Genomic DNA, 25,949 nt, shown 5'->3' with positions numbered 1-25,949 from the left:
GGCGTCGACCCCAGGCGAGGACCCCTCGAGGGCGGAGAGTAGGTTCTCTGGCTCTCTTTTTTTCTTTTTGATTTGTTCATTGCATTTTTTATGCCACAAAATGATTCCCTACTTGGCTAAATAAGAGAGGAGAGTAGTGACCTCTTAATGACCTCTTAATGATTTTGTACATTCAAATTTGTATGCATGACACATAGTCATGTCACTGTTGATGAATTTACTGTATTCTCGATGATGTTGTGGAATGTTGGCATTGATACCTTATTTGTATGTGTATAGATGGAGCAAGAAATCGGATACGCCAGTGATGATTCCGGTAGCGATAATGGATCCTCGTCATTGAATGCGAACCAACCTCCCGGAGACAACTATATGAGTCAGGATGAATCGTACAGTGGTAATGTAAGTGCCTTGAATGTTGACCAAAACATATTGAATACAAACTAGTTCTTTGACACTTACATGTCCTTTTAAATTTGTACAGCTACATGGCAATGATGACGATGAGGAATATGATATAGATGAACAATTTTATGCACATAGTGTGAGCCAGGTACGTTGAAAAAAATGTAGGGCAATGATTGACATTAAAATTGTATTACCACTTATTTTACTTTAAATGTGCACAGATAAATGCTCATGGTGACAATAAGGATAATAATATAGATGATGACAATGCCGAGAGCGAGGTCGATGCATCTCGTAGTGGGAGCGCTAGCCAAGTAAGTTATTTACATTATTTATGGTAAGTAATAATACAAGAACAGATTGACATGCAAGGTTATATGTCATATTTTGCAGGGAGGTGTTGATGGTCCTAGCGGGAACGATGAGCACAGCGATGATGATCAGTTTGACCTTGACATGGGCTATGATGAATATCAGCAAGAGTCACCTGATAGGCATTAGGAAGTGATGGCAAAGACATTCAGGTCATTAGATGAGGTGTACACGTTCTACAACAAGCACGCGAGAGAACGTGGGTTCAGCATCAGGAAGGACTCGCTAAAACGTTCAAAGGATCGCGCAAGGACTGTGCGCTTGAGGAGGTATCTCTGTTCCGCCGGAAGAAAACGACAGGCCAAGTTCTGTACCATGGAAGGCCGGACCCGCAGGCTTAGACCGGAGAGTCGATTCTTCTGCAAAGCCCATTTGACAGTTAAGCTTGATAAAAAGCTTAATCTTTGGTATGTCAGCAGTTTCTCCGATGATCACAGCCACATTCTTGCACGACCGGACGAAGTCCGTTTCCTCCAATCTCATAATCAGATCAAAGCATTTGAGATAGCAGAGATCTTAGCTATGGCAGGAGCTGGGATAAGAAAACATATTATTTTTGACAACATGGTTAGCAGGTATGGGTCGTATGCAAAGTCACCGTTTCAGAGGACAAAGCTGTATAACATGTGCTATAGGGAGAAGATGAAATTGCTTGCACAAGGTGATGCTGATATTGCCATAGGAATCATGTTGACCAAAAAGGACAGAGATCCAGATTTCTTCTTTGAGCACACAGTTGACGCTGAAGGCAGGCTCCAAAACCTGTTCTGGTGTGATTCGCAGTCACGCCGTGATTATCTTGACTACGGTGATGTTGTCGTCTTCGACAGCACATACAAGATGAACAAGTATGGAATGCCGTTCATCCCTTTTGTGGGTCTGAATAACCACCGTTGCACTACGGTATTCGCCTGCGCCATTGTTTCAGACGAGACTGAGGCTACATATGTTTGGTTGCTTAACACGTTCTTGAAAGCTAACTGTCAGAAGAGGCCCAAATCTGTAATTACCGATGGAGATGCAGCGATGATAAGGGCTATCAGGAAGGTGCTTTCTGACGTGTGGCATCGTCTATGTTCATGGCATATTGAAAAGAATATGCAGAAACACCTCAACCACAAGTCATTGAAGGAGTTCAGGGCATTACTGTATTATGCCACTACACATAAAGTTTTTGAGGAGAGATGGGCCACGTTTGTGCGCAAATGGCAGACGAAGAGAACGAAAACATGGCTCCATAGGATGTACAGGAAGAGGACCCTTTGGGCTGCATCATATTTGTCTGGTGGGTTTTTTCTTGGTATGCGCAGTAATTAGAGGAGTGAGAGTCTGAACTCCAGCCTGCACCTTCATCTTGACTATGGTATGACGATCATTGACATGATTGTACACTACGAGAATTGTATTGTTCGCCTCCGTGAGAATGAAGCTTATGATGACTACACGGCCTCACAAACTGTCCCAGTAACAGTGACTGAGTGTCAGACCATTGAGTCGTATGCTGCCAAAGCATTCACGCATGCAAACTTTTATATGTTGCAACAAGATATGAAGAAGGTACAGGAGCTTGAGGTAATTGATAGACTGACAGGGACCGATAGTCAGAGATTTGTGGTTGCGTGGAAGAATAACAGGGATCACAGATTTAATGTGGACTATACGCCAGGTAACTCGGCAGAAACTATAAAGTGCAGTTGCCGAAGTATGACTCGCAAAGAGCTTCCTTGCAAGCATATTCTTCATGTTTTGAATGCACTGAACTTACCTGTGATACCCAAGTGTTGTGTCCTGCGAAGATTCTAAAAAAAACACGAGCTGGACTGCCCGTGAAGCGCACCAGCGATCTGTTTGCGTGGGTTGGTCGAGTGCTGAGGACAGAGCTAGATATAGTGAGTTGACCATCAAATCTGCAGAAGCATCTCATCTCGCATGCAGTAATCCATTCTTATTCGACAAGTTGATGGCAGCTCTGGATGATATTACAGCGAATAAGGACGTTCAGGGGAATGAAGATGATAGTCAGCGAAGCTTCGTGAATGATAATCCATTTGAGCCTAACCGAGATCATATTCTGGTTCGTGATCCAGTAAAGGTATCCACCAAGGGCGCACCTAAGCAGAACAGTAGAGGTCGCGGTAAGGGTGGCCCAGATGTGACAAAAAATGAGAGACCTAAAGCATTTGACGAGAAATCTGGACGAAAATGTAGCATATGCAGCGGCACATGTCATAACAGGAGCACATGCAGCAAAAATGAAGAGTATGTCTATTGTTTGTTTATGTTAGTTTTGTTGTTTCATTTACTGTACATTGATTCTCATAGTTTGTAATTTATTCTATGCAGCAACTGGGCTTGAAGACAGAAGTAAGCACGATGCATCTGTTTTACTTCATCCATTTATATGTAACTGTATGTCTTTTTGCTTTGTTTATGTTAGTTTCGTTGATTCATCTATCGTACATTGATTCTCACAATTTTTAATTTATTCTATGCAGCAACTGGGCTTGAAGACTCAAGTGAAGACGATGCAAGTGTTTTACCTCTTCCATTTATATAAAAGACATTTGTTAAATTTATGTTTGTGTTGAGTATTTTATATGTGTGAAATCAAGATTATTGGCTACAGAACGTTGTTATATGAGACTTGATATTTTTTGTCGACTATAATAAAATTACTATGGTGACAATTGTTATGTGGAGACATCATTATTGTTGATATAAATGTACAATATTCACTGTTTATACTATGAATTCTGTATTGGTATTTACTACAGTCCCGTCGGCTGTCAAATATATTGAAAAAACACTCAATTTTGTTATAGAAGAAGAAAAAAAATAGCCCGCCCGTCCACAAGCGTGTCTTAATAAGCACGTCGTTATCAAGCCCACCAGGCGACTACGACATGCGTTTCAGATCACGACGCGGTAACATGCCACAACAGGGCAGCCGAGTCGACGGGGCAGAAGATAAGTGAAGTTCAATGTGGCGACGGGAGCTGGGTATATAAGCCGGTCGACGTCTCCTTCGGTCGGCGAGGTGGGACTAAATTTGCTTTAGTTCCCCTAGCGCGTCGTCCCGGCGGGGTTAGCTGGGCCGGCCCACTGCGCGTCGAGCCGTCGAGAAGTCTGCGCCGTCCATGGCCTTATTGGGCCGGCCCACGTCGCGGCTGGCTGTCTCCACGTCGCCCCGCGGCCGACGCAAGTTTAGTCCCACCTCACCGTCCGAAGGAGACGTCGACCGACTAATATACCCAGCGCCCCGTCGCCACTTTGAACTTCTCTGAATTGCTACCCTGTCGTCTGTCGAGGCTGCCCTGTTGGGCCTGGTTTCCACGGCGTGTTCTGAAACGCCTGTTGTAGTCGCCAGGTTGGCTTGATAATGACGGGCTTATTAAGACACGCTGTGGACGGGCGGGCTTTTTTTTAAACTATTTTTTTTTGCTTTTCTAAACTAACACGCAGTGTGCTGCCATAGTATAGTGTACAGAAAATAAACGACGACACGATTACATATATATAAATCTAAACATTATTGTTGTTTCTCTAAATTACTTTTTCTTTTTCTAAACAAAATCACAGCGTTTTTTTAATAATGCGCTACCATAGTTTAGTGTACAGAAAATAAACGACGACACGATTACATAGTTTAGTGTACAGAAAAAAAGATTGATTATATAAATTTTCTGAAACAAAATATCATCTGGACATAAAAAAGCAATTAAGTATATAATATTTTCGAAACAAAATAGTGGCCAAATCAATAAATATATCTATTACATAAAAATTATAACAAAGTGTGCATCGGGAAAGGAAAATATAGTCCTCCAGTAACACCCAGTCACACGCAAAACTAACTCCTCCGTGTCGCATCTATTTCTTCTTCTTTGATATCTGAATAACTTTGTTTTTCACTTCATCAAGCTTATTTCTTTCCGAAAAGATAAGTTGCGCTATCATTACCTCCCTCGAATCATCAATTGACCTCAGAAAAAAAAGTGGTGTTAGCACAGCGTACATTGTACGTCGTAGTAAAAACATTACATGTGTACCTGTGAAAATAAGCCTGTCCATTTGTCACCATCCCAATATTGAAAGCATCAAAGGAGAAATATTCCACATGAATTCCTAGTGCATACAATTTACGAAGATTAAATATCTATTGAACATATAGGATCGACATTATGTCAAAGTAAGAACTCACCCATCATTTTGTTTTGGCATGTCATACATTTGAATAGGCCATGTGGACACATCCGGATAATTCACAACTCCGGTTGCATTTGCTTCTTGGATATCTTCTCCTAGTTGTTTTCTCTAAAGATAAAATTAACATGGTGGAAAGAAAGTCATTCAATATAGTAAACAAAACGAATGTTACCAGATACACAATTGAAATTAAAACCTACCAGGTCCTCAACGAGTTGTCTAGTAACACTATCAAGTTTTCCAGTCATCAACGAGTCAAGAACCTGAAACTCTCTCTTCCCGTATGCATGACGACAGTAACCCAGTGAGTGTTTCCCTTGTTTAGAGGAATATAAGTCTGCATGACAACGAGCATAAAACACAATCAGCACATACTATAGTATGTATATACCGTGTAACCAATCAAACTTACCTTTGGTTTTTTGAAATACTCGTCCTCACATCTATTCACGGGTCCATTACTATGCGACTCTGCTTCATAGTCGTTACCGGCGGTCTTCTTTCCGGGTCTAATGTGAAGCAGCCAATGTACCCTCCAAGTTTTCAACATGAAACGATCGTCATTAACTTTGTCGGCCAAAAATGATGAGTATGCATTAATTACCTATAAATAATGTGTCAGATTTGACAATGGTATTTTGGAATCAATTGTAATACAATAGATGAAATTAACTTACGTCGCCACTTAGCCATTCATGGTTAATAATTTGACAAGCTCTCTGCACACTGAGACCATCTTCTGTGCCATCATTGAAAATTTCTGTTTTGGCATGTTTTTGTGAATACTCATGCGCACGCACGTACTTGATGGACGCTTTCACCACATCATACTCATCACTAGATTTGTTAACACCACCATTTTGGAACAATTCTGTAACACACAACTCAAATACTTATAAACGCAATTATATAAATAATTATTACGCAAGAACAATTAGAAACACAAAAAACTTACTTCCTTTCGCAGAACGTTTTGCACGCTTGTTCGGTTTAGGGACCACATAAGGAGACTTGACATGTTGTGACCCTTTGCGCTTGCGCCTGCCAGTAACCTCCTCCACTTCCTCTTCCACTCCTTGAGAACCAAGCGATGCATGCGATGCGATCTCGTCCGTCCCTAAAGATGAGGCCGCTTTTTCATCTGATACTTCTGGTACTTCGATAGGATCATCCATATTACCCTTGAAACTATCCATGTACTCAGGAGTGCAGTAAAAAGGTGTGTTTCCACGAGAAGTTACATCAACGCCGTCATCATCCTTTTGTAAATTCATTTTGGAAGGTGTATGGAACTGGTCTGAATCATCTTTTTGATATACAAACTCTTTCCGGAAATTCACCATCATTTCCAGACTCATTAATGCCTCCGTATAGATTCTCTTCTTCTTCTTCGAGCTTACCGGGTTTGTAGAAGACACCGGTTTTGTTCAGTTTCTCAATCATCCTCTGCAAGAAAACATTTCATCTTAGTTCTTCAATAAAGTGATGGACATTAAAGTGACATGCTCAAGTGTTATTTGTGCACATAACTCTGGCAAACGAAGCATTTCCTTCCAAAGCTCATTAATCTCACTCAAAATCCGGTCCATAGTAGGCTTCTGGCTCGAAGCCTTCGAGGTACTGCCCTCTTTCCTCCTTCTAGTAACGTTAGATTTTTTGGTACTAGCTTTCTTAGTTTTTTCAGCTTCTTCTTCTCCAAAATTTTTCAGCCTGTACTCCTCTGTAATGTTGTCATCGATCTACAAATGCAACAAGAGAATTATACATACAAATCATATTAACACTTAATTTTATTTCATAAATGTAAAACAAAACAAGATTACTCGGATTACCATCCCAACACCACGACCATATTCATAGTCGTATTTGTCTCTTCTCACAGCCATATCTTCCGTCCAATTCCTCATCAGTGGGCTCAACAATGCCAACGGATCATATTTTGGACCGATGACTGGTTGCACCTTTTCCCAGTATAGGTACTGCAAAACACATAAACTAATTAAATAACATGTTCTTCGATAACATCATATAAGAAAAATGTTAAAATTAATAAAAAGAACGTACTTGCAAAAGGGCCAGGTTCCCCTGTGGCCACTGCCTAACATGGCCGTCCTGCAGAAGCTTGCCAATCTCCGACAAACAGAATCGCGAAGTGAATGCATTCCAGTTGAACTTCCTTATCAACTTAATATTTTGCACTAAGGCATAGTACTTCTTCGGAACGTATTCATGAGACACTGGTGCAATTATAGTTCCTAAGAGAACTAGAAACGTCATCCGAATAAAGTCATCGTCCGTGGTCTTATTCCTCACAATCTTTTCGATCAGATCATCAATCATGATCTTACCATTTTTTTTGTTAACAAAACTAACTGGTATTTTTTGGTTGCTTTTTCTCCTTCTGTACTAAGAAAACCAAAAACATCCACTCCATTGTTTTTCCAACCAAATATGGAGTACACATCATCAGGCCTTAGTGAAATAAGGCCTTTACTTCCAGCACTACTTCCAGAACTCTCTTGGACCATGAATTTTTTGCTACTTGGATTGTAACCTAGGAGTAAAAAATGAAGCAAAAAATCACGCATCTTTATCGATGGTATTCTGAACATGCCCTGCATATCCGTTTCATAAAACCTGAATTTCTGACTTCGTGGCAGTCTGTCAACTAGACTAACCCACTTTTCAATAGAACATGGAATCACACCGTCGATATTCATACTGCACGAAATAGTGTTCTGTCACATACCATGGTACTGCTATGACCTTCTTCGTATAAAAAATACAGACACAAAAAAACTTACACGACGACGACGGGTCAGGGCAGGCAGGCCGGCGCGGGCGCACCGGCGACGTTTGGACGGTGGGGCGACGGGCGGCGTACGTCGGCAGTACGTGTAGATCGCGGCGGCGGCGAGACGGGCTGGCGGAAACTTAGACGGGATAGAAGGTATGTTTGCATGCACGTCGGCTAAGGACGTCGCTCGAGCGCTGATTGCGGCGGCGTTGTTAGTGGGACGGCCCCATGCACGCATGCGCGTCGGTTAGCGAGACGCCCGGCGTTTTTTATTTTCTTTTTAGATAGACGGCCTCATTATTCTAACTTAATCGAACAGGCTCATTTTTTAAATTAATTGAACGGGTTAATTTTTTTTTAACTTAATCGAACGGGCATTTTTTTCACATGCTACAATGACCGTGGCAAGCACGCACGCCAATTTTTTTGAGTTTCGACATTGTATGGATTTTCTACGATTTTCTGGGCCGAAAACCCCTAAAATACTGCCCGGACGTGACGCAACGTGCGTTCGTTGTCGGATTTCGTTCATTTTTGGCGTGGGGTGCCCGGGTGGGGCCCCACACGCGCTGGCAAAAGTTGGGTGCATTCCGTGAAACCGCTCAGGTACTTGGTGTGGAAGGCGGTGGTTTCGGTATGGGCGGAGGGGGCCCTCGGTCGTACGACTCTCCTTCGCATCCGCCAAACGGGCTCATTTTTTTTCCACGTGCTACAATGACCGTGGCAAGCACGCACGCCAAATTTTTTTGAGTTTCGACACTGTATGGATTTTCTACGATTTTCTGGGCCGAAAACCCCTAAAATACTGTCCGGACGTGACGCAACGTGCGTTCGTTGTCGGATTTCATTCATTTTTGGCGTGGGGTGCCAGGGTGGGGCCCCACACGCGCTGGCAAAAGTTGGGTGCATTCCGTGAAACCGCTCAGGTACTTGGTGTGGAAGGCGGTGGTTTCGGTATGGGCGGAGGGGTCCCTCGGTCGTACGCCTCTCCTTCGCATCCGCCAAACGGGCTCATTTTTTTTCACATGCTACAATGACCGTGGCAAGCACGCACGCCAATTTTTTTGAGTTTCGACACTGTATGGATTTTCTACGATTTTCTGGGCCGAAAACCCCTAAAATACTGCTCGGACGTGACGCAACGTGCGTTCGTTGTCGGATTTCGTTCATTTTTGGCGTGGGGTGCCCGGGTGGGGCCCCACACGCGCTGGCAAAAGTTGGGTGCATTCCGTGGAACCGCTCAGGTACTTGGTGTGGAAGGCGGTGGTTTCGGTATGGGCGGAGGGGGCCCTCGGTCGTACACCTCTCCTTCGCATCCGCCAAACGGGCTCATTTTTTTCACGTGCTACAATGACCGTGGCAAGCACGCACGCCAAATTTTTTCGAGTTTCGACACTGTATGGATTTTCTACGATTTTCTGGGCCGAAAACCCCTAAAATACTGCCCAGACATGACGCAACGTGCGTTCGTTGTCGGATTTCGTTCATTTTTGGCGTGGGGTGCCGGGTGGGGCCCCACACGCGCTGGCAAAAGTTGGGTGCATTCCGTGAAACCGCTCAGGTACTTGGTGTGGAAGGCGGTGGTTTCGGTATGGGCGGAGGAGGCCCTCGGTCGTACGCCTCTCCTTCGCATCCGCCAAACGGGCTCATTTTTTTCACGTGCTACAATGACCGTGGCAAGCACGCACGCCAATTTTTTTTGAGTTTCGACACTGTATGGATTTTCTACGATTTTCTGGGCCGAAAACCCCTAAAATACTGCCCGGACGTGACGCAACGTGCGTTCGTTGTCGGATTTCGTTCATTTTTGGCGTGGGGTGCCCGGGTGGGGCCCCACACGCGCTGGCAAAAGTTGGGTGCATTCCGTGAAACCGCTCAGGTACTTGGTGTGGAAGGCGGTGGTTTCGGTATGGGCGGAGGGGGCCCTCGGTCGTACGCCTCTCCTTCGCATCCGCCAAACGGGCTCATTTTTTTTCCATGTGCTACAATGACCGTGGCAAGCACGCACGCCAAATGCATGTGGAAGGCAGTGGTTTCCGTAAGGGGGGAACGGATCCCCCTTGCATATCTCCTCTTCGCATCCGCCAAACGGTCTCACATTTTCTTCACGGGCTACATTGACCATGGCAAGCATGTATGTCAAAAAAAACCTAACATAGTCCCCGGACGTGACGCAAACTTTTTTCACACGTCGATTTTCGTGTCTTTCAATTTTTCTATTTTCTATCATTTTTTTCCATTCACTTCGAATTGTCAGAGTCTATAAGATAGTACGGCTTATTTCTTTAATCAATGAATTGTTTTATAAATCTTGATTTAAAATGATGACATCCATTTTCTCTCATTCGAAATGATCAACTTTTTTTCTATAAATGTCCAACTTTTTAAAATATTCTAAAACTAAACAAACACGTTTGCGGCTGTATTTTTGGCGATTCTACATGCTATCGATATGGTGACGAATCGATCGACACATATGAAAGGTGTGTGTTGCTGTAGTATTTTAATGGCGGCAGGAGGAGCCTTCAAGAGAATTGGATATGTTTTAATTTCTTTTCGCTAACTTCTATTTTACAAAATGATTCAAAATTTAAAAACATTTTCAGAATATTTCATAGTAATTTGCATCTAAAATTCATTCAAACATAAGGATAGTTCATTAAACCTTACGACAAAGGGTTCATTTTACATTCGAACATAACGAAACTTAATTAAACATAAAAGGACCTAATCTAAATTAATTAAACATAAGAGGACCTAATCTAAACCTAATCTACTCGTCGTCGTCGGACGCGGCGAGGTCCACGATCTCGCCCGCACCGCCGTCACCGTCGTCATCGTTGCTGCTCTTCCCGGCGTCGTCCCAGTCGACGGCGTCGTCCTCCACCGGAGCCGCCTGCGCCGGTGCCTGCACCACACCCGTAGCCGCCGCCGCATCCAGTGCCGCCTGCAGCTCGGCGGCCTCTGCAGCCGCCGCCATAGCGGCCGCGGCGTCCAGTGCCGCCTGCAGCTCCGCGGCCTCTCTGGCCTCTACCACCGCCGCTTCTGCCCGCGACACCCGTAGGGCGATGAGGTAGCCGGGGTAGTCGTCCGGGTCGCCATCCTCGCGCAACGCGAACTGCTCCGGCGGGATCTCGACGGCGGGAGGGGCGGCGGGCCCGGCGAGCGTGGGCACCGGACGGCGGGAGGAGCTTGGGGACGGCGTGGCCGCCGGAGGGGGACGGCAGGACCGGCGCGGGGCAGACGACGGGCCACCTGTCTCCGAATCCCGACGAGCCTGGGCGACGACCTTCTAGAAGTCCTTGCCCGTCCAAAACCTTGTACGGCCGGCAATATTCCAGCGGCCGCCCTCGTGCCGGCGGAGCTCTTCCGGCGTCGCGCCGGGCCCCCTCGTCGGGTACCCGTCGGCGGTGATGTGGAAGATGTGCGGCAGACGGCAGCCCGGTGGCACCATCAGCCCGAGCCGAATGAGCTCGTCCGTGTCTGGCGTGCCCAGGCTCATCGGCCACGCGCCGCCACGGCCGTCCGTGCCACCGCTGCCGCCGGACGCCATGGATGCCGTCGAGAAGGACGTGGGGGAGGCAGACGGCGCGTCTGGTGGATGGCGTCGGTGGGTGACGTGAGTGGGGGTGGGGGAGGCAGACGAGAAGGTGGGGGCGATTTAACATCGGGGCGGGGCGGCGGTAGGTGACCGACGCATCGGCTTAACGCCGGCCTTAATGGCGCATCGGGGGTGGCGGCCGCCTCGGGAACCGTCCCTTGACCGACGCCACGCAACCGTCCTAGCGACGTGTTTTTTTACTTTGACCACGACAGCTGGTCGTCGTACGTAGACGGCCCGACACACCACGTAGACGGGCGGGCGCGTGTACGTGCACTCGCTGTACATGACACGACGCGGGTACAGCCCCGTCGCGCGGGCGGCGGCTTTTTTGTGATGAGACGATCATACCCTTGTTAATGAAGGGGTATGGAGCGATCTCAGCCGTTGTTGTATTTAGGGGGGTTGTACCGAAGAAGAAGTGTTATTCAGATACCCGTGAGTTTTTTTTGCGAGAAAATTTTCGATCTATTCATCTTCAATCATGGCAGTACAACGAATACCAGAAATAATTGAAATTATATCCAGATCCGTAGACCACCTAGCGACGACTACCAACACTGAAGCGAGCCGAAGGCGCGCCACCGTCATCGCCCCTCCATCACCGGAGTGGGCACAACTTGTTGTAATAGACAGTCGGGAAGTCGTCGTGCTAAGGCCCCGTAGGACCAGCACACCAGAACAGCAACCGCCGCAGAATAACATAGATCTGAAAGATCCAATCCGAATACACACGAACGTAGACGAACAACGGCGAGATCCGAGAAAATCCACCAAAGATAGATCCGCCGGAGACACACCTCCACACGCCCATCAACGTGTTGGGGAACGTAGCAGAAATTCAAAATTTTCCTACGTGTCACCAAGATCAATCTAGGAGATGCTAGCAACAAGAGGGGAGGAGTGCATCTACATACCCTTGTAGATCGCGAGCGGAAGCGTTCAAGAGAACGAGGTTGATGGAGTCGTACTCGTCGTGATCCAAATCACCGATGATCCTAGCGCCGAACGGACGGCACCTCCGCGTTCAACACACGTACGAAGCGGGGACGTCTCCTCCTTCTTGATCCAGCAAGGGGGGAGGAGAAGTTGATGGAGATCCAGCAGCACGACGGTGTGATGGTGGAAGTAGCGGGATCCCGGCAGGGCTTCGCCAAGCGCAAGCGGGGAGGAAGAGGTGTCACGGGAGGGAGGGAGGCGCCAGGGCTTGGGGTGCTGCTCCCATGCGCCTCCCCACTATATATAGGGGTGGAGGGGGCTGGTTTCTTGCCCTCCAAGTCCATTGGGGCGTTGGCAAAGGTGGGGGAAAGAAATCTCATCATTTCCCTTCCCCACCGATTGTTATCCCCCTTTTTTAGGGATCTTGATCTTATCCCTTCGGGATATGATCTTATTTCTTCTAAGGTGGGATCTTGGTGCGCCTTGACCAGGGGTGTGGGGCCTTGCCCCCACTACCCACGTTCATGTGGGTCCCCCCATGCAGGTGGGCACCACTTCGGAACCTTCTAGAACCTTCCCGGTACAATACCGAAAAATCCCGAACATTTTCCGGTGGCCAAAATAGGACTTCCCATATATAAATCTTTACCTCCGGACCATTCCGGAACTCCTCGTGACGTCCGGGATCTCATCTGGGACTCCGAACAACTTTCGGATTTCCGCATACTAATATCTCTACAACCCTAGCGTCACCGAACCTTAAGTGTGTAGACCCTACGGGTTCGGGAGACATGCAGACATGACCGAGACGACTCTCCGGTCAATAACCAACAGCGGGATCTGGATACCCATGTTGGCTCCCACATGTTCCACGATGATCTCATCGGATGAACCACGATGTCGAGGATTCAATCAATCTCGTATACAATTCCCTTTGTCAATCGGTACGTTACTTGCCCGAGATTCGATCGTCGGTATCCCAATACCTTGTTCAATCTCGTTACCGGCAAGTCACTTTACTCGTACCGTAATGCATGATCCCGTGACCAAACACTTGGTCACATTGAGCTCATTATGATGATGCATTACCGATTGGGCCCAGAGATACCTCTCCGTCATACGGAGGGACAAATCCCAGTCTCGATTCGTGCCAACCCAACAGACACTTTCGGAGATACCTGTAGTGCACCTTTATAGCCACCCAGTTACGTTGTGACGTTTGGTACACCCAAAGCATTCCTACGGTATCCAGGAGTTGCACAATCTCATGGTCTAAGGTAATGATACTTGACATTAGAAAAGCTCTAGCAAACGAACTACACGATCTTGTGCTGTGCTTAGGATTGGGTCTTGTCCATCACATCATTCTCCTAATGATGTGATCCCGTTATCAATGACATCCAATGTCCATGGTCAGGAAACCATAACCATCTATTGATCAACGAGCTAGTCAACTAGAGGCTTACTAGGGACATGTTGTGGTCTATGTATTCACACATGTATTACGGTTTCCAGTTAATACAATTATAGCATGAACAACAGACAATTATCATGAACAAGGAAATACAATAATAACCATTTTATTATTGCCTCTAGGGCATATTTCCAACACAACGGTGCTAGACGCACCGCCGGAACGAGGGCTAGGCGGCGAGACCTTTATTCCATCTTCAGGGAGCCGCCACCGTCTCGTCTTCCTGAGCAGGACACAAACCCTAGCAAAACTGAAAGAAATGACTAAAAACAGAGCCCTCTCGCCGGCCCTTGCCGAGATCCACCGCGCCCCCATGGCCCTAGGGCCACCGGAGAGGAGCCGGACCTGCGACGGCGACGGCGGGAGGCAGAAACCCTAACTTTTTTGTGAGGAGGAGAAGGTGAGTTAAGCTAAACCTATTGATGAAAAGAAAAATTATAGCTTCCAAATCTCGCTTGTCCGGTAATTTCTTGAGGAGGCCTGATTTCTCTTCTAGTTAATAGTCTCGAGTGTTTCTTAGCAGGGTGTGGCTGCTTCTTTATTCCTTTTCTTTATCTTTGATCTACTTTGTAAGAGTATCTCTAACACATCCCTGAAACTTAATCCTTCAAACCTTATCCCTATCACAGAAGCTGATTTTTGGAGGGATTAACTTGTCTTCAGCTAGGAGATTCCCTAATCATAATCTCCTAAAAACATTCATACACAAATTTTGCTACATGAACTCATTTCAAACACAAATTTAAACTACTTAATTACAAAGTTCGACGCCACTTCCATATTAATACCATATATAACATAACTAAACAGTTCATGCATACTACATTTGCATCACACATAGCATAATTTTGAGCTAGTCCAAACATTGATATTAAACATATGCAACTACATAACTTGTCGGTGAAAATTCCGGCAAACCCCTCGATAGTGCTTCGACTAGCCGAAACAAACATAGGGGTAATAGGAGATCAGTTTACCTAGGTTTATGCCTTCACAATGAAGGTAAAACACTACTTCTGCTCGTGTTATATTGCAATGATGTGGTGTACATGGCACATTGATGAATCGAGGGATAGATTGTAGGATTTCTATTGACTGGCCCTCCCCCGGCTTATAAAGGGTGTTGGGGGTCTAGGGTTTACAACAGTCCTAACCGACCTGTGCGGTGCGTAGGGTCCTCCTCAGACCCGGTCTCTTCATCTTGATCGGAAAATCTTCCGGATCCTTCCTTCTTGAGAGCTCATGGGTCAGCCCAAGGGGGCTTGTGGCCGTTGATGACCTGAAGTGCACATGACTATTGCAATTCGTGATAAGTAAGGTTTGTCGAACCCATATGGAGTGACACGCATGTAACTACTAACCTCATGACTATGTTGTCATAGACACAACTATGTTCGCACCCAGACTATATTCTAGAAATAGCCTATTCTATTGCTAAGGAAATGGTAATAAAAAGGGGTTTAACTAAACTAAGAACGTAAAGGTAAAAAGAAGAATAAAATAGATGAAGCAGCGCTTGAGTGATAAAGCATTCTCAGGGTTTTCAGATTCATCACTACTATTACTTAGGGTACATGGTCATACAAGTAGATAACCTAGTCTGAGACGTAATGCATGTTATCTATTTTTATAAGTGGGCAAAGTCAAATACACATACATGCATACATGCAGTAGCCACAGATCACATAGACCACCACAATTTCTCCCAGCATTCTGGTTTTGGCAACGGTGATTAAGGGTCTCCCATGGACGCAACTTAATGGGTGTCTCTGATAATTTCCCTATCAATAGGCCAGGGAAGGGGGAGATAAGCACCGTCATCACAATACCTCCTCAACCCACCATCACAATGATAGTAATAACCTTTCATCCATGAAGACAAATATTGAGTGACCGACTTCACCCAACATCAAGAAGGTAATTAACATAAACATATTGTAAGAATCGTATATCGTTGTGATTAAAATAAGACATTAGAGTTCATCCACATTTCCCCGAGAATGAATGCAATTACTCAAACATTTGGATGGAACATAGAGGGGAGAGACAAGTTAGAACCCAACATGGTGTTGAGGAAGAAGAGAAGCATGGCGATGTCGATGGAGATGGCAGGTATTGTGCACTGGCAGAGCTTCCTCCTTCATTCTTCCTTGTCATCCTTCCTCCATGGTGGAGACGACTGTTCTACTACAATGAAGGTGTGGCGGCAAGTGATGGAGTTGTTGAAGATTGATGCTGACAGTTAGGTTTGAGGTGAATATATGCTAGGCCTCCATGGTCTTCTATGCATTTATGACTTCTCCCCTTTCATCCAAGGGCTCTAAGAGCATCTACAGCCGGACTCCTCAAATTGACCGGGTGGGCGCGGGGATCACTGACTGGACAGGAGAGAGGAGTAAAAAGTAGCAAAAATTTGACCCGATCGGACCCCTCATATCTTCCCTATATGTCGGGGCTGTCCGTGAACCCTCATATTCATCTCAAATATGGAGAGGGTATGAGGGCTCGCGGACACGCCCGGGCGCGTCCAATCAATCCGTTACATAGGACGTGGCCCCATCTTGGATTACCTTTTCTCTTTCTTTATTTATTCTTTTCTTTTTCTCTCTTCATCTCTATCAATCACGTACAAGTGACCGGACATATGAGAAAGAAAATGAGAATTATGGCTGCACGGATGGACAAATAGGGACTCAAAACGGATATGCCCAGTCACTAACTGGACACGTCCATGAACGATTGAGGGATCAAATTAAGGGTACGTGGTTGAAGAGTTAAATTCTCTCCCAACACCTCCCTTGTCTCCAAAAATCACGCAGGAACAAACCAGGATACGAGCGATGGTACCAGCAGCCGGACGCGCATGCAATTTCGTGTTTTGTTCGTCATTTCTTCCTACCAATTTCGATTTAGGCGTTCTTGTACTTGTTGAATTCATTTTGAAAAGGGTCCGTCAAGGACACATCTAGATATGATATAGTTATGTCACATCTAAGTTGATGTTCATTCTGTTTGTGGTCTATTTTTTTATCCTAAATTTTTTTGTTTCTTGTTGCTACATTGTATACTTGTGGGGGCTTAGATGTGACATCCTTAAAAAACATCTACACTCTCTGTCCCATAATATAAAAGCGTTTTTGACACTAGTGTAGTGTAAAAAATGCTCTTATATTATGGAACGGAGGGAGTAGATGTGAGTTAGACAAACTGTTTTGGAAATCCTAATATTGGATATTCAATTTGAACACTTTAAAAAATATAAAATATCAAAATATCAAATTCTCCGTAGGAAAAGCCTACACCGATCTTTCTCCGCCCGCTACACCACATGCCCGCACCTCCGGTGATGGCCTAATCAGATCCCTTTCTCGCAGCAGAGCCGACGGCAGCAGGCGGAGGCAGGGTAGCTTGCCTACTCGCCGGCGCCGGGACCTGCTCTCCCCAACTCCCCATCCCGGCCACTGGGTCTCAAGGTATGGGGTCGTTTTCACCCGTCGATTAGTTAAAATCCCGCTCGCCCTCACAATTTTCGTTTTCCTGCTCCCAATCACCTGGGCATTCGGGCGTGTCAGGTTCGGGCTCATGGCGGCGGTGCCGCGGCACTTGGGACCCGATCGTCGAGTGGAACAAGTGGAAGATGCCACCAATGCGGCGGCGGCGGAAGAACTTGGGGGAGACGACGAGGAGATCCTGCGGTTCATGGACTCGGCGGATGGCTACCTCCTCCTCATGGATTCGCTTTCCGCCGCTCTTCGCCAGGTAGGTCACGCCGGCCGATGCCCTCTGTGCACCAATCTACTCCCTCCCTCCCAAAATTCTTGTCTTACATTTGTCTAGATACGGATGTACCTAATACTAAAATGTGATTTGATACATCCGTATTTAGACAAATCTAAGACAAGAATTTTGGGACGGAGGGAGTATAACGTATGGTCTCTGCTCTAGGTTTGTGTGGTCGGTGCCTCCATGGGGTCCTCCCTTGCTCTGTGGCAGGGCCGGTCCTGAGTTTTTGGGGGCCCGGGGCGAACCTAAAACTTGGGGCCCTTAATATACACATCATAGTAACATCAATGACTATACATATATATAGCGTTACAAATTAACATTTAAATGCATCCAAAATCAGTATGATTATCAAGTAATTTATACTCTGAAATTACCTTAAAAATTTCTTCTAACGCTCCTCGATGCAAAGTCACTTATGATGGGGTCGATGTCAATCTCATCCAATAATTTCTTCTCGATGCATAATGTAGCCAAACCATTTAATCTCTCTTGAGTTATTGTTCATCTCAAATAGTTCTTCAATTGTTTCAACTTCGAAAAGCTTCTTTCGACCGATGTGGCCGTCACAGGGACAGTAAATAAGATGCAATAAGCAGTATAGTGGTATAACAATCTACTTCTCTGACATGCCCGAAAATTTCATCAACTGTAACAAATTGTGCCTATGCATCTGATGAATTACCGAGCCACTTACTTTGTTCTCGCTGATGTTGGTGTCAACATTTTCTTCTTCCGAATTCCCATTAGTCTGTTGCTCTTCCCCTATGGCAACGATCACCTACTAGTCATCTGGGTTTATTAAAGCAGTGGAAGCACCAGTATCACTCTTCTTGAAAAAATTGTGAATATGTGTGCGCTGTGATTGTATCAATTTATCCACTTCCTTCTTCCTTTTTCTTTTATGGCTACCAGATGAATTTGTCCAGTTGCTGGACGACATGATAAAACACACAATGCTGAAAACAAAAACAGTTTGTTGCATCAATGATCAATCGTTGAACAGTGCCGGCTATGCAACCATGGAATTTATTGTATCAACATTATATGAATATTTAGGAGTACCTCAGTTCCTGAATCCTGACGATCGAACTTCAGTGCGTCTGCCTATAAAGCACGGCAGCAACGTAGCGCTTAGAGTCTGCAGAGGATTGAGAGAAGATCAACTGAGCAGAGGCCAAAGGGGCGTGATGATAGGGCCCCAGAATTGAAATCTGCCACGTACATAACCGGATTAGTAAGGAAATTACCAGGGGACAACTGCGAGGCGGGAATACATGTACGGCATCGAGCGTCGGCAGCGTACATAACCGGATTAGTAAGGAAATTACCAGGGGACAACTGCGAGGCGGGAATACATGTACGGCATCGAGCGTCGGCGGCCTAGGGCTGCGACTGCGTGATGGAACAGAATAGGAAGGGAACCGTCAGAATCGGATCGATCGCTGATCGCTCTTTTTCTTCTTTTTTTTTACGCAATCCCTCTCCTTTTTTATGTGAACGAACCGCTGGCTGCCTCGCCCGCTAGCTTTTTCGAGGAAACAAATCGATAGATCGGCCTGCTGACTCCCTGCGCGCGTCTGCAGTATGGGCCGTAGGGGCCCCCTGAATTTTGGGGGCCCGGGGCGGCCGCCCCCCCTGCCCCTCCCCAGGGCCGGCCCTGCTCTGTGGAGCAGTTTGACTCCAGTTGAAGTGACTGTTACACAAGTATAGTGTGCTAGTGTGTGGTATCAAGCAGCCGAACAAAAATTGTTATCTACTAGGAGTAATTTCTATCTTCAGGGTCGAGCTAAGTACCTGAGAAGAATTAGTATCCGAGCAGAAGCTTCTTTGCTCGGGTTGATTTTATTTTATTTTCTATTATGTGCCTACGATTGTGCTGTGCCCTGAAACTTATCTTGCTCCGGGCTGTTGCATTTAGTTCCGACGGTTTGAGCAACTATTAGTTCCCATATATGAATGATATTCTTTATTTCCTAGGGTTGGCTTGATCTGGCAAGTGCTCGTCACTCGATGGGCGCATCACGTGTTTCGAGTGTGCTGTTCGATCATAAGGAGCAATCTGCAGCCACTAGGCTGCAAGTGGATTATTCTGCAGATTTGCGACCATCAGGTGACCATTATTTGAGTTCAGAATCTTAATTAACAATGCAGAGCTGCTATGGCAACCATCCTTGTTTTTTTTTGAAATCCTTAGATTGATAGTTCCATGTGCATGCCATGAGTTGTTCTTTAATTATGTTTCAGAATCAAAGCCTCATTTTGCTCTGTCAAAGTGGTGCTTGCAAGAAGAATCAAACTCCAGTGATGTTGTCAGTGCACAAGATAGTACTAAACCAAAACTAAGGTACCGAGGATCAGAAGCTACCTCAGGTATTTGCACAAGTGATGCACAAGCACTATATCTACTTTTTAGTGTTTGAATGTGTCTAGTTTTCCTTGCTCACCTTGAAATCCTCTTCTTTTGTTACGGAGATGGTAGCAATGAATCAGATGCAACTACTGCAAAATCTTCTACGGGCGTTGACATTTGCAGCCAGGTAAATGAGCCTGTTATATTTTGCAAATACAGTAGGTAAAAGCAACATATATAACACTTAAAAATTGAGCACAATTGATGGTGAATCATGGCCTGAAAGTAACAACGTAGAGCATTAGTTATGAGGAATTAGTAAGTCAATAAAACCAAGTTTAAAGTGCTTCAGTGGTTAATTTGGCCAAGCCACCCTGATATGCTGGAAGACCTGTTAGTAGCTCTACTCAAGTTAGTCTGGCTTGTGTCAGTTCTATCCAAATTACACATTCTTGCTAGTAAACAATGCTATTTTACATTCACATTTGAAAAGATGAAGAATATCAGGTTCACTCAGGCGCAAGAAACTGATATGCCATGACGTTCGTATACATTTGTGTCGTGACAAAGAAAGATGTGTGACTCCAAGACACCCAAATTCTATTTATTGTTCCTTTCCTCTGCACTTTAGGTTCAAACTGCAAGATCAAAAGCATTATCAATGTTCGGCGCATTGGTGTCTCCAAAACTACGAACAACCCAAGTTTCCTTTGAATCAGGTTATATTTCTAACAAGAACAGTAGAGGTTTAGTCCTATTGATCTAACTTATATTTATGTTTCATGTAGCACTTGAACAAATTGTGGAGCTAGCGAATTCAAGATCAACCATGCTCTCTAGCTTCTCACAGATAAAGCGCAGATCATGAATCGATTGCCTGATTTGAGGTTCTGTACCCTTGCACACCATCTATTCTCTTTGTGGAGTATCAGTTATATGCAATCGACAGCGCTCGTAGAAAATATCATAATCCTATTTGAAATGTTGATGCACGTGGAGATGTATGAGAGTCGTGTTTTGCGTTTCATTATCTTGCTGTTGAGGCAAGCACTATGTCTGCATATTGACGGTTTCCTTTGGGGAAATCAACGGGGAAACTTGTTCTTCTGAATAAAATCAGACCCTGAGCAAGAACGATCAGCGTTGCATCTCTACTTTGTAATAACCAAGTAATACACATCACATACGAAAATTTACATAACCTCTCTATTCCTTCTTACACAAACACAACCCAAAACAACACTCAAAAACCCTAGTTGTGAGTGGTCTCTCAGCTAGTTGGAAACCTAAGGAAGGTCTGAAGGAAAGGGGGGAAGTTAAACATGTACAGTAGGTAGAAGCATTTCTTCTTGTACCGCTCTAGAGCCTTGACTGACGATCGATGTGGTTTGGACTTGGGAGAGGTTCAGTTGTAGGCGCCGAAGCTGGTGCGACCCGATGCTCGCTTCTCCGCGGCCATGCCGTCGCTCCTTGGCAGCACGAGGTTGCTGATGGTCCTGACGATCTGCCGCTTCAGCTGCCCCCTCTTCAGCGGGGGCCTCTTCTCCTTCGCGCTGCCGTAGTTGCTGATGCTGCTGTAGGAGTGCTCCATGGCTCCACCACCTGTGTTGTCCTTCTTCTTCTTCTTCTTCTTCTGAGTGTGTGTGTGTTGTGCTTGCTTCCTTGCTTAATGTGAAGAGGACATGAGACGGTGAAAAGTATTTATAGGCGAACTAAACCCTGTGCTCTGTCGATTTTGGTGCCTCGCCACGCATGTTAATTTCTTTGGCGGAATATTTTGACCTCTTCCGGGCCATCTTGTTTGTACAGTGAAGGCACTAACAGGGGAACTTATGCCCTTAACCACAAGAGTGCCACTGTGCTTGCTCCCAAAAACGGCTGGAATGATTGAATATTAAGGGAGATGGCAGGGTGCATCTTTGAAGCATCCAGAGACTTCTGACCAGTCAATCCAGAGCTAATGAAAAGTAGATATTTAGAGTGTCATCTGGACGTCTCCATAGCGTCTTTCGAGTTAAAAAAAATAAGAAGATTTGATCAATTTACCCTCACGTTTGCTCCGTTACCTTACCTCTCGTTGAACTGAACTGAACGAACCACAAGATAATTCAGGGAAGAGCAGAGCCGAGCGTGGATTAAGATTAAGCAGCACGTGCCGGAGTGCTGCCCATTGACTGTTTCCGTCCTAGGAGAGATGCATGCACGTGACCGCGACGGCTAACTCTGCTTTGTTTGTAGCTAGCTCCAAGGTTCAGTGCATCTCTATTCCGCATGCTCGCTTGAGCTTGAGGTGTCAGCCAGGCCGCCACCGGCGGCTCGCGCATGGACACCTGACCTCCACCGACCGATCGGCCGGGCACGACCAGCCGCCGGCCGTGACCTTATCCTGACCCGACAACTGCGCGTCTCTTCTTAATTAATTCTGATAATACATACATACAGTCAGGGACGGAGCCAGGAATTTGGCATAGGGGGGGCGAGTTTCAGACTAGAGCTCTTATAGACTGATGGGCATCGGATGATCACTCATAAGTTTAAAGTGTGCAAAGAAACATAAGCCCGGACTCGTATTTTCGTTAGTGTAAACAGCTAAAGACTACAAAATTATTATGAAAGTATTCATCTTTGACAAAAGAGTATCTAAAATAGTTATATTACATAATTTGGCCGACGGTACTATGTTGAATTGACCAACTCTGATTTTCATGTCAATCAATTAATTATCTTCATATTAACCAGCAAAAAACAGAGATTTGAAGCTAAGGTTAATTATTGAGAATGGCGTGCATCGTCGTCTCCGTGGTCGCTCATGGTGGTGGTGCTTTTGATAATCCCCTTACTGGCCGAGAGGAATGATCGATTGGGGTCTGTAGGGTTGGACAGTTGGACGCAAATGCTCTTGGCAAACATTTTTCAGTTTCTCTTCCTCGTCTTATCTATACACGAGTATAAAAATATAAGGGCAGCCAATACGTCTGATGTTTGTAGATTCTGTATGGCACAACCACACAAATTTGAACAAATTGAAGATCAAGAGATGAAGAAGGGACTAACCGTGCAGGTGCAGCTACCAGCTATCATGGATTTGGATCAGTCTCTTTTGTGACTCTATGCGCAAAAAAAAGAGTCTCTTTTGTGACTCTCGCTGGGAGGTTGGAGCACATTTGCCGTGCTCCTCTCCTTCGCGGACAGTTAGGAGGATTGGCGGCGCTAAAATCGTGACGATCGCAGCAGCAGAGAATCAAAGCGGTTGTGTACGTGCTGCTGCAGCCGCAAGTCCCACGACCAATGGACCCTGGCCCCTTTTCTCTTCGATGGTGGGCCTTTTCTTTTTTCTTGGTTTTGATCTGCTATGTAGTGTACATGGGCTAGGCCGTCCCTGGGGGTTTCACGTGGTTATGCGCGACAGCCGGACAGGGGGGGTGAATTGAGGAAAATCGAGTCAAAACACTCCCTAGCCCCCCTTCGTCCCCCCTTGGATTCGTCCCTGCATACAGTCACGTGATATCATGATACTCCACCGATTACTACACGAGACGATGCATGGCGCTTTCAATTTTCAGTTGCATTATCTTGTCAGTGGTATATAGCGAAAAAGAGACGAAACTGACTGGGGAAATACACACGAGCACCCTATACGAAAATTAAATTCAGAAAATACTAGAAAAATTTAAAAATATCTGACATCTTGAGATCTCAAACTTGGGTGCCCAATCTACTCCGGTATGAAATTTCGTAGACTGCTTGTACTATCTGGAAAGAGAAGACACCGGAGCATCAGGGGAGCTAGCTTTAGCATATGCAAATATGCTGGTGCGTTGATTGATTTCCTACCTGCCGTAGGCTCGAGCTGGTGCCCATGTTACCGGCGGTCATTGGTCCGTTCATCCCATGGAGGCTTCAGAGGTACTCAAAACCCTTCCCTGATCAACACGTGCAGTTTATACACTTCTGGTAGTAGTATAGCAAATAAATTCAGCGATAATTCAGGGCCTACCTCTGTTACTTTTTTACAGATGGGGTAGCATAAATTCCCTGCTTAGTGCCTTGATCTGATCCACACTCCACCTGACACCTCATAAGAGCCAGACTTACCCAGAAAGCAGTCAGTTTATTCTTGCAAAAAAATTAGATAAACGCATGCATGAATTGCTGGGGAAAACTGAAACATCCGAAAATATGGCTCGCCTATCAACAATGCTCTTCCATCTTCAGTTCTTCACCCACCATATCCTTGATCCACTCGTTCACCTGGCCCAAAAGTCACGAGACGAAAGCTTGACTTCCATGGAAATATCTTCGAAGAATGTGTATATGTTCACTAAAATATGTTGTAAGCTGTTTACTGAAATATTTACCTAGTACTCCCTCCGTGAACTAATATAAGAGCGTTTAGAACGCTCTTATATTAGTTTACAGAGGGAGTATGTCTTTCTCCTTTAGCAATTATACTCTGGTCGATGGAGATTTGTCAAAAAAATTATCAAGAGAGAATATGTATCAAGTATGCGTGTATCTTTGAGATAGGTAGAAGGTGAAAGCGCAGGTGTCTGAAACCTTTTTTTATCACTTTGGCACGGTGGCATCCATATCCATTCAGACATCGTAACGGCACAAATATTCCATGTGCAGATGTGCTCAACTTGGATGCGTGGTTGATTGGAGTCGCTGTAAACGTGAATGTGAAAAATATTTTGCAACATTACTAAAAAAAGGTAAAAAAGAAAAACCAGCTGCTTATGTAGAACCACACCCACTATGCTCATGGAGTACCGAAAAGGTTAAAATCCTAAAATGAAAGTATAACGACATTTGGTCTCAGTTTAGTTTAGCTACCATCTAATTTTAGCAACATTTTGCATGTAAAATATAAATAAATGAACCATTATCTCCATTGTGTGAACTTTGGTTTTGATTCCACCCCTCCACCCCCCACCCTCCGAGTTGCCACAGCATGTGCACGGACGTAGTCTTTCCTCCTCCTCAAGAAAAGTCTCTTTCCATCTCCCGCCGCCGATCTGCCCCACATGCTACGAACCATTTCATCAACACTTATATTCGTGAGCTTGATGAGTCCAGACTAAAAGAGAAACCGTCCGTTTCATCTACGGCCAGCACGCATATCAGGCGAAGATGGATCCCGCCGGTTGCTGGCTGCTGCAAAATTCATGTTGATGGGGCTACTTCGCGCACATCAAATCAAATGATGGGTCTATAAGTGCCGTTTGCAGGGATGACGTGGGAAAGTATCTTGGTGCATCAGCAGCAGCAGGTATTAAGAGCAACTCCAATGGGGCGAGCCATTTCGTCCGCCTGCGTTCGTTTGGGTCGGCGCGGACAAAAATGACGGCCCAACGCGCCGACCCAAACCCAAATCACGTCCGCTTCGCGTCCACGAATTTGCGCCCCAAATGCGTCGGCGCGGACGCAGAACGAACGCCACGCGCGCCTTCTCGGTGTCCGCCGCGTCCCCACCTGTCGGCCGTCCAACTACCCGTTGCCCACGCGGTCAGCTTAATTTATGACCACGGGCCCACGCGTCAGCGATGGTGGTCGTCCTTTTTTAAGTCGACCGTGCGATGGGGTCATCCTCATCCAAACTCGCCATCCACATCTAGCAAGCTCTGCTCCCCTGTCGCCGGCAAACCCTAGCCGCCACCACCACCACAACGAGATGGGGCTCTTCTCCGGCGCCTACGCCGCCGACTCTCCCAACTGGGCGAGGTGGTTCGCCTTCGAGCACGAGGAGACGAGGCGACGGGGCGTGCGCGAGGTCGACCGCAGCGTGCCGCCGCCGCCGCTCGTCGTCCGCGAGGAGGACCAGGCGGCGGAGGATGCCTACCAGGCGGACCTTGCGGCCGTCTATCGTGAGAGCGAGGAGGACGAGCGGCGCAGGGCGGAGGCGTGGAGGAAGAGGAGGCTCGGTACGAGGCGGCAATGGCGCAGGCCATTGCCCTCTCCGCGGCCGGCGACTGCGTGCTGCCGCCGGTGGCCCCGCCGTCCCCTCCCCGACGTC

At 46.0% G+C, this 25,949-nt stretch overlaps 2 protein-coding genes and 1 pseudogene across 2 annotated transcripts; 2 read left to right on the top strand and 1 right to left on the bottom strand.

The window, feature by feature from the left end:
* Positions 1-915: 915 nt before the first annotated feature.
* Positions 916-3,226, top strand: LOC141034361 (protein FAR1-RELATED SEQUENCE 5-like). The gene is made up of 4 exons (XM_073506311.1): positions 916-1,827; positions 2,098-2,352; positions 3,124-3,144; positions 3,218-3,226. Exons 1-4 carry the CDS (start codon positions 916-918, stop codon positions 3,224-3,226), a joined length of 1,197 nt encoding a protein of 398 aa, XP_073362412.1.
* A 1,017-nt stretch (positions 3,227-4,243) lies between these two features.
* On the bottom strand, positions 4,244-7,764 carry LOC109759748 (uncharacterized; annotated as a pseudogene).
* A 9,327-nt stretch (positions 7,765-17,091) lies between these two features.
* LOC109759750 (uncharacterized) lies at positions 17,092-21,664 on the top strand. The gene is made up of 8 exons (XM_020318589.3): positions 17,092-17,270; positions 17,370-17,556; positions 19,561-19,693; positions 19,828-19,953; positions 20,056-20,120; positions 20,565-20,652; positions 20,722-20,820; positions 21,343-21,664. Exons 2-7 carry the CDS (start codon positions 17,380-17,382, stop codon positions 20,799-20,801), a joined length of 669 nt encoding a protein of 222 aa, XP_020174178.1. The 5' UTR covers positions 17,092-17,270; positions 17,370-17,379; the 3' UTR covers positions 20,802-20,820; positions 21,343-21,664.
* The last annotated feature ends 4,285 nt before the right edge of the window (positions 21,665-25,949 follow it).

Source organism: Aegilops tauschii, chromosome 1 (genome assembly GCF_002575655.3).
Source record: "Aegilops tauschii subsp. strangulata cultivar AL8/78 chromosome 1, Aet v6.0, whole genome shotgun sequence".
NCBI classification, from domain to species: domain Eukaryota; kingdom Viridiplantae; phylum Streptophyta; class Magnoliopsida; order Poales; family Poaceae; genus Aegilops; species Aegilops tauschii.
The sequence above is the reverse complement of the archived record's forward strand: the minus strand, read 5'-3'. Positions and strand labels throughout refer to the sequence as shown.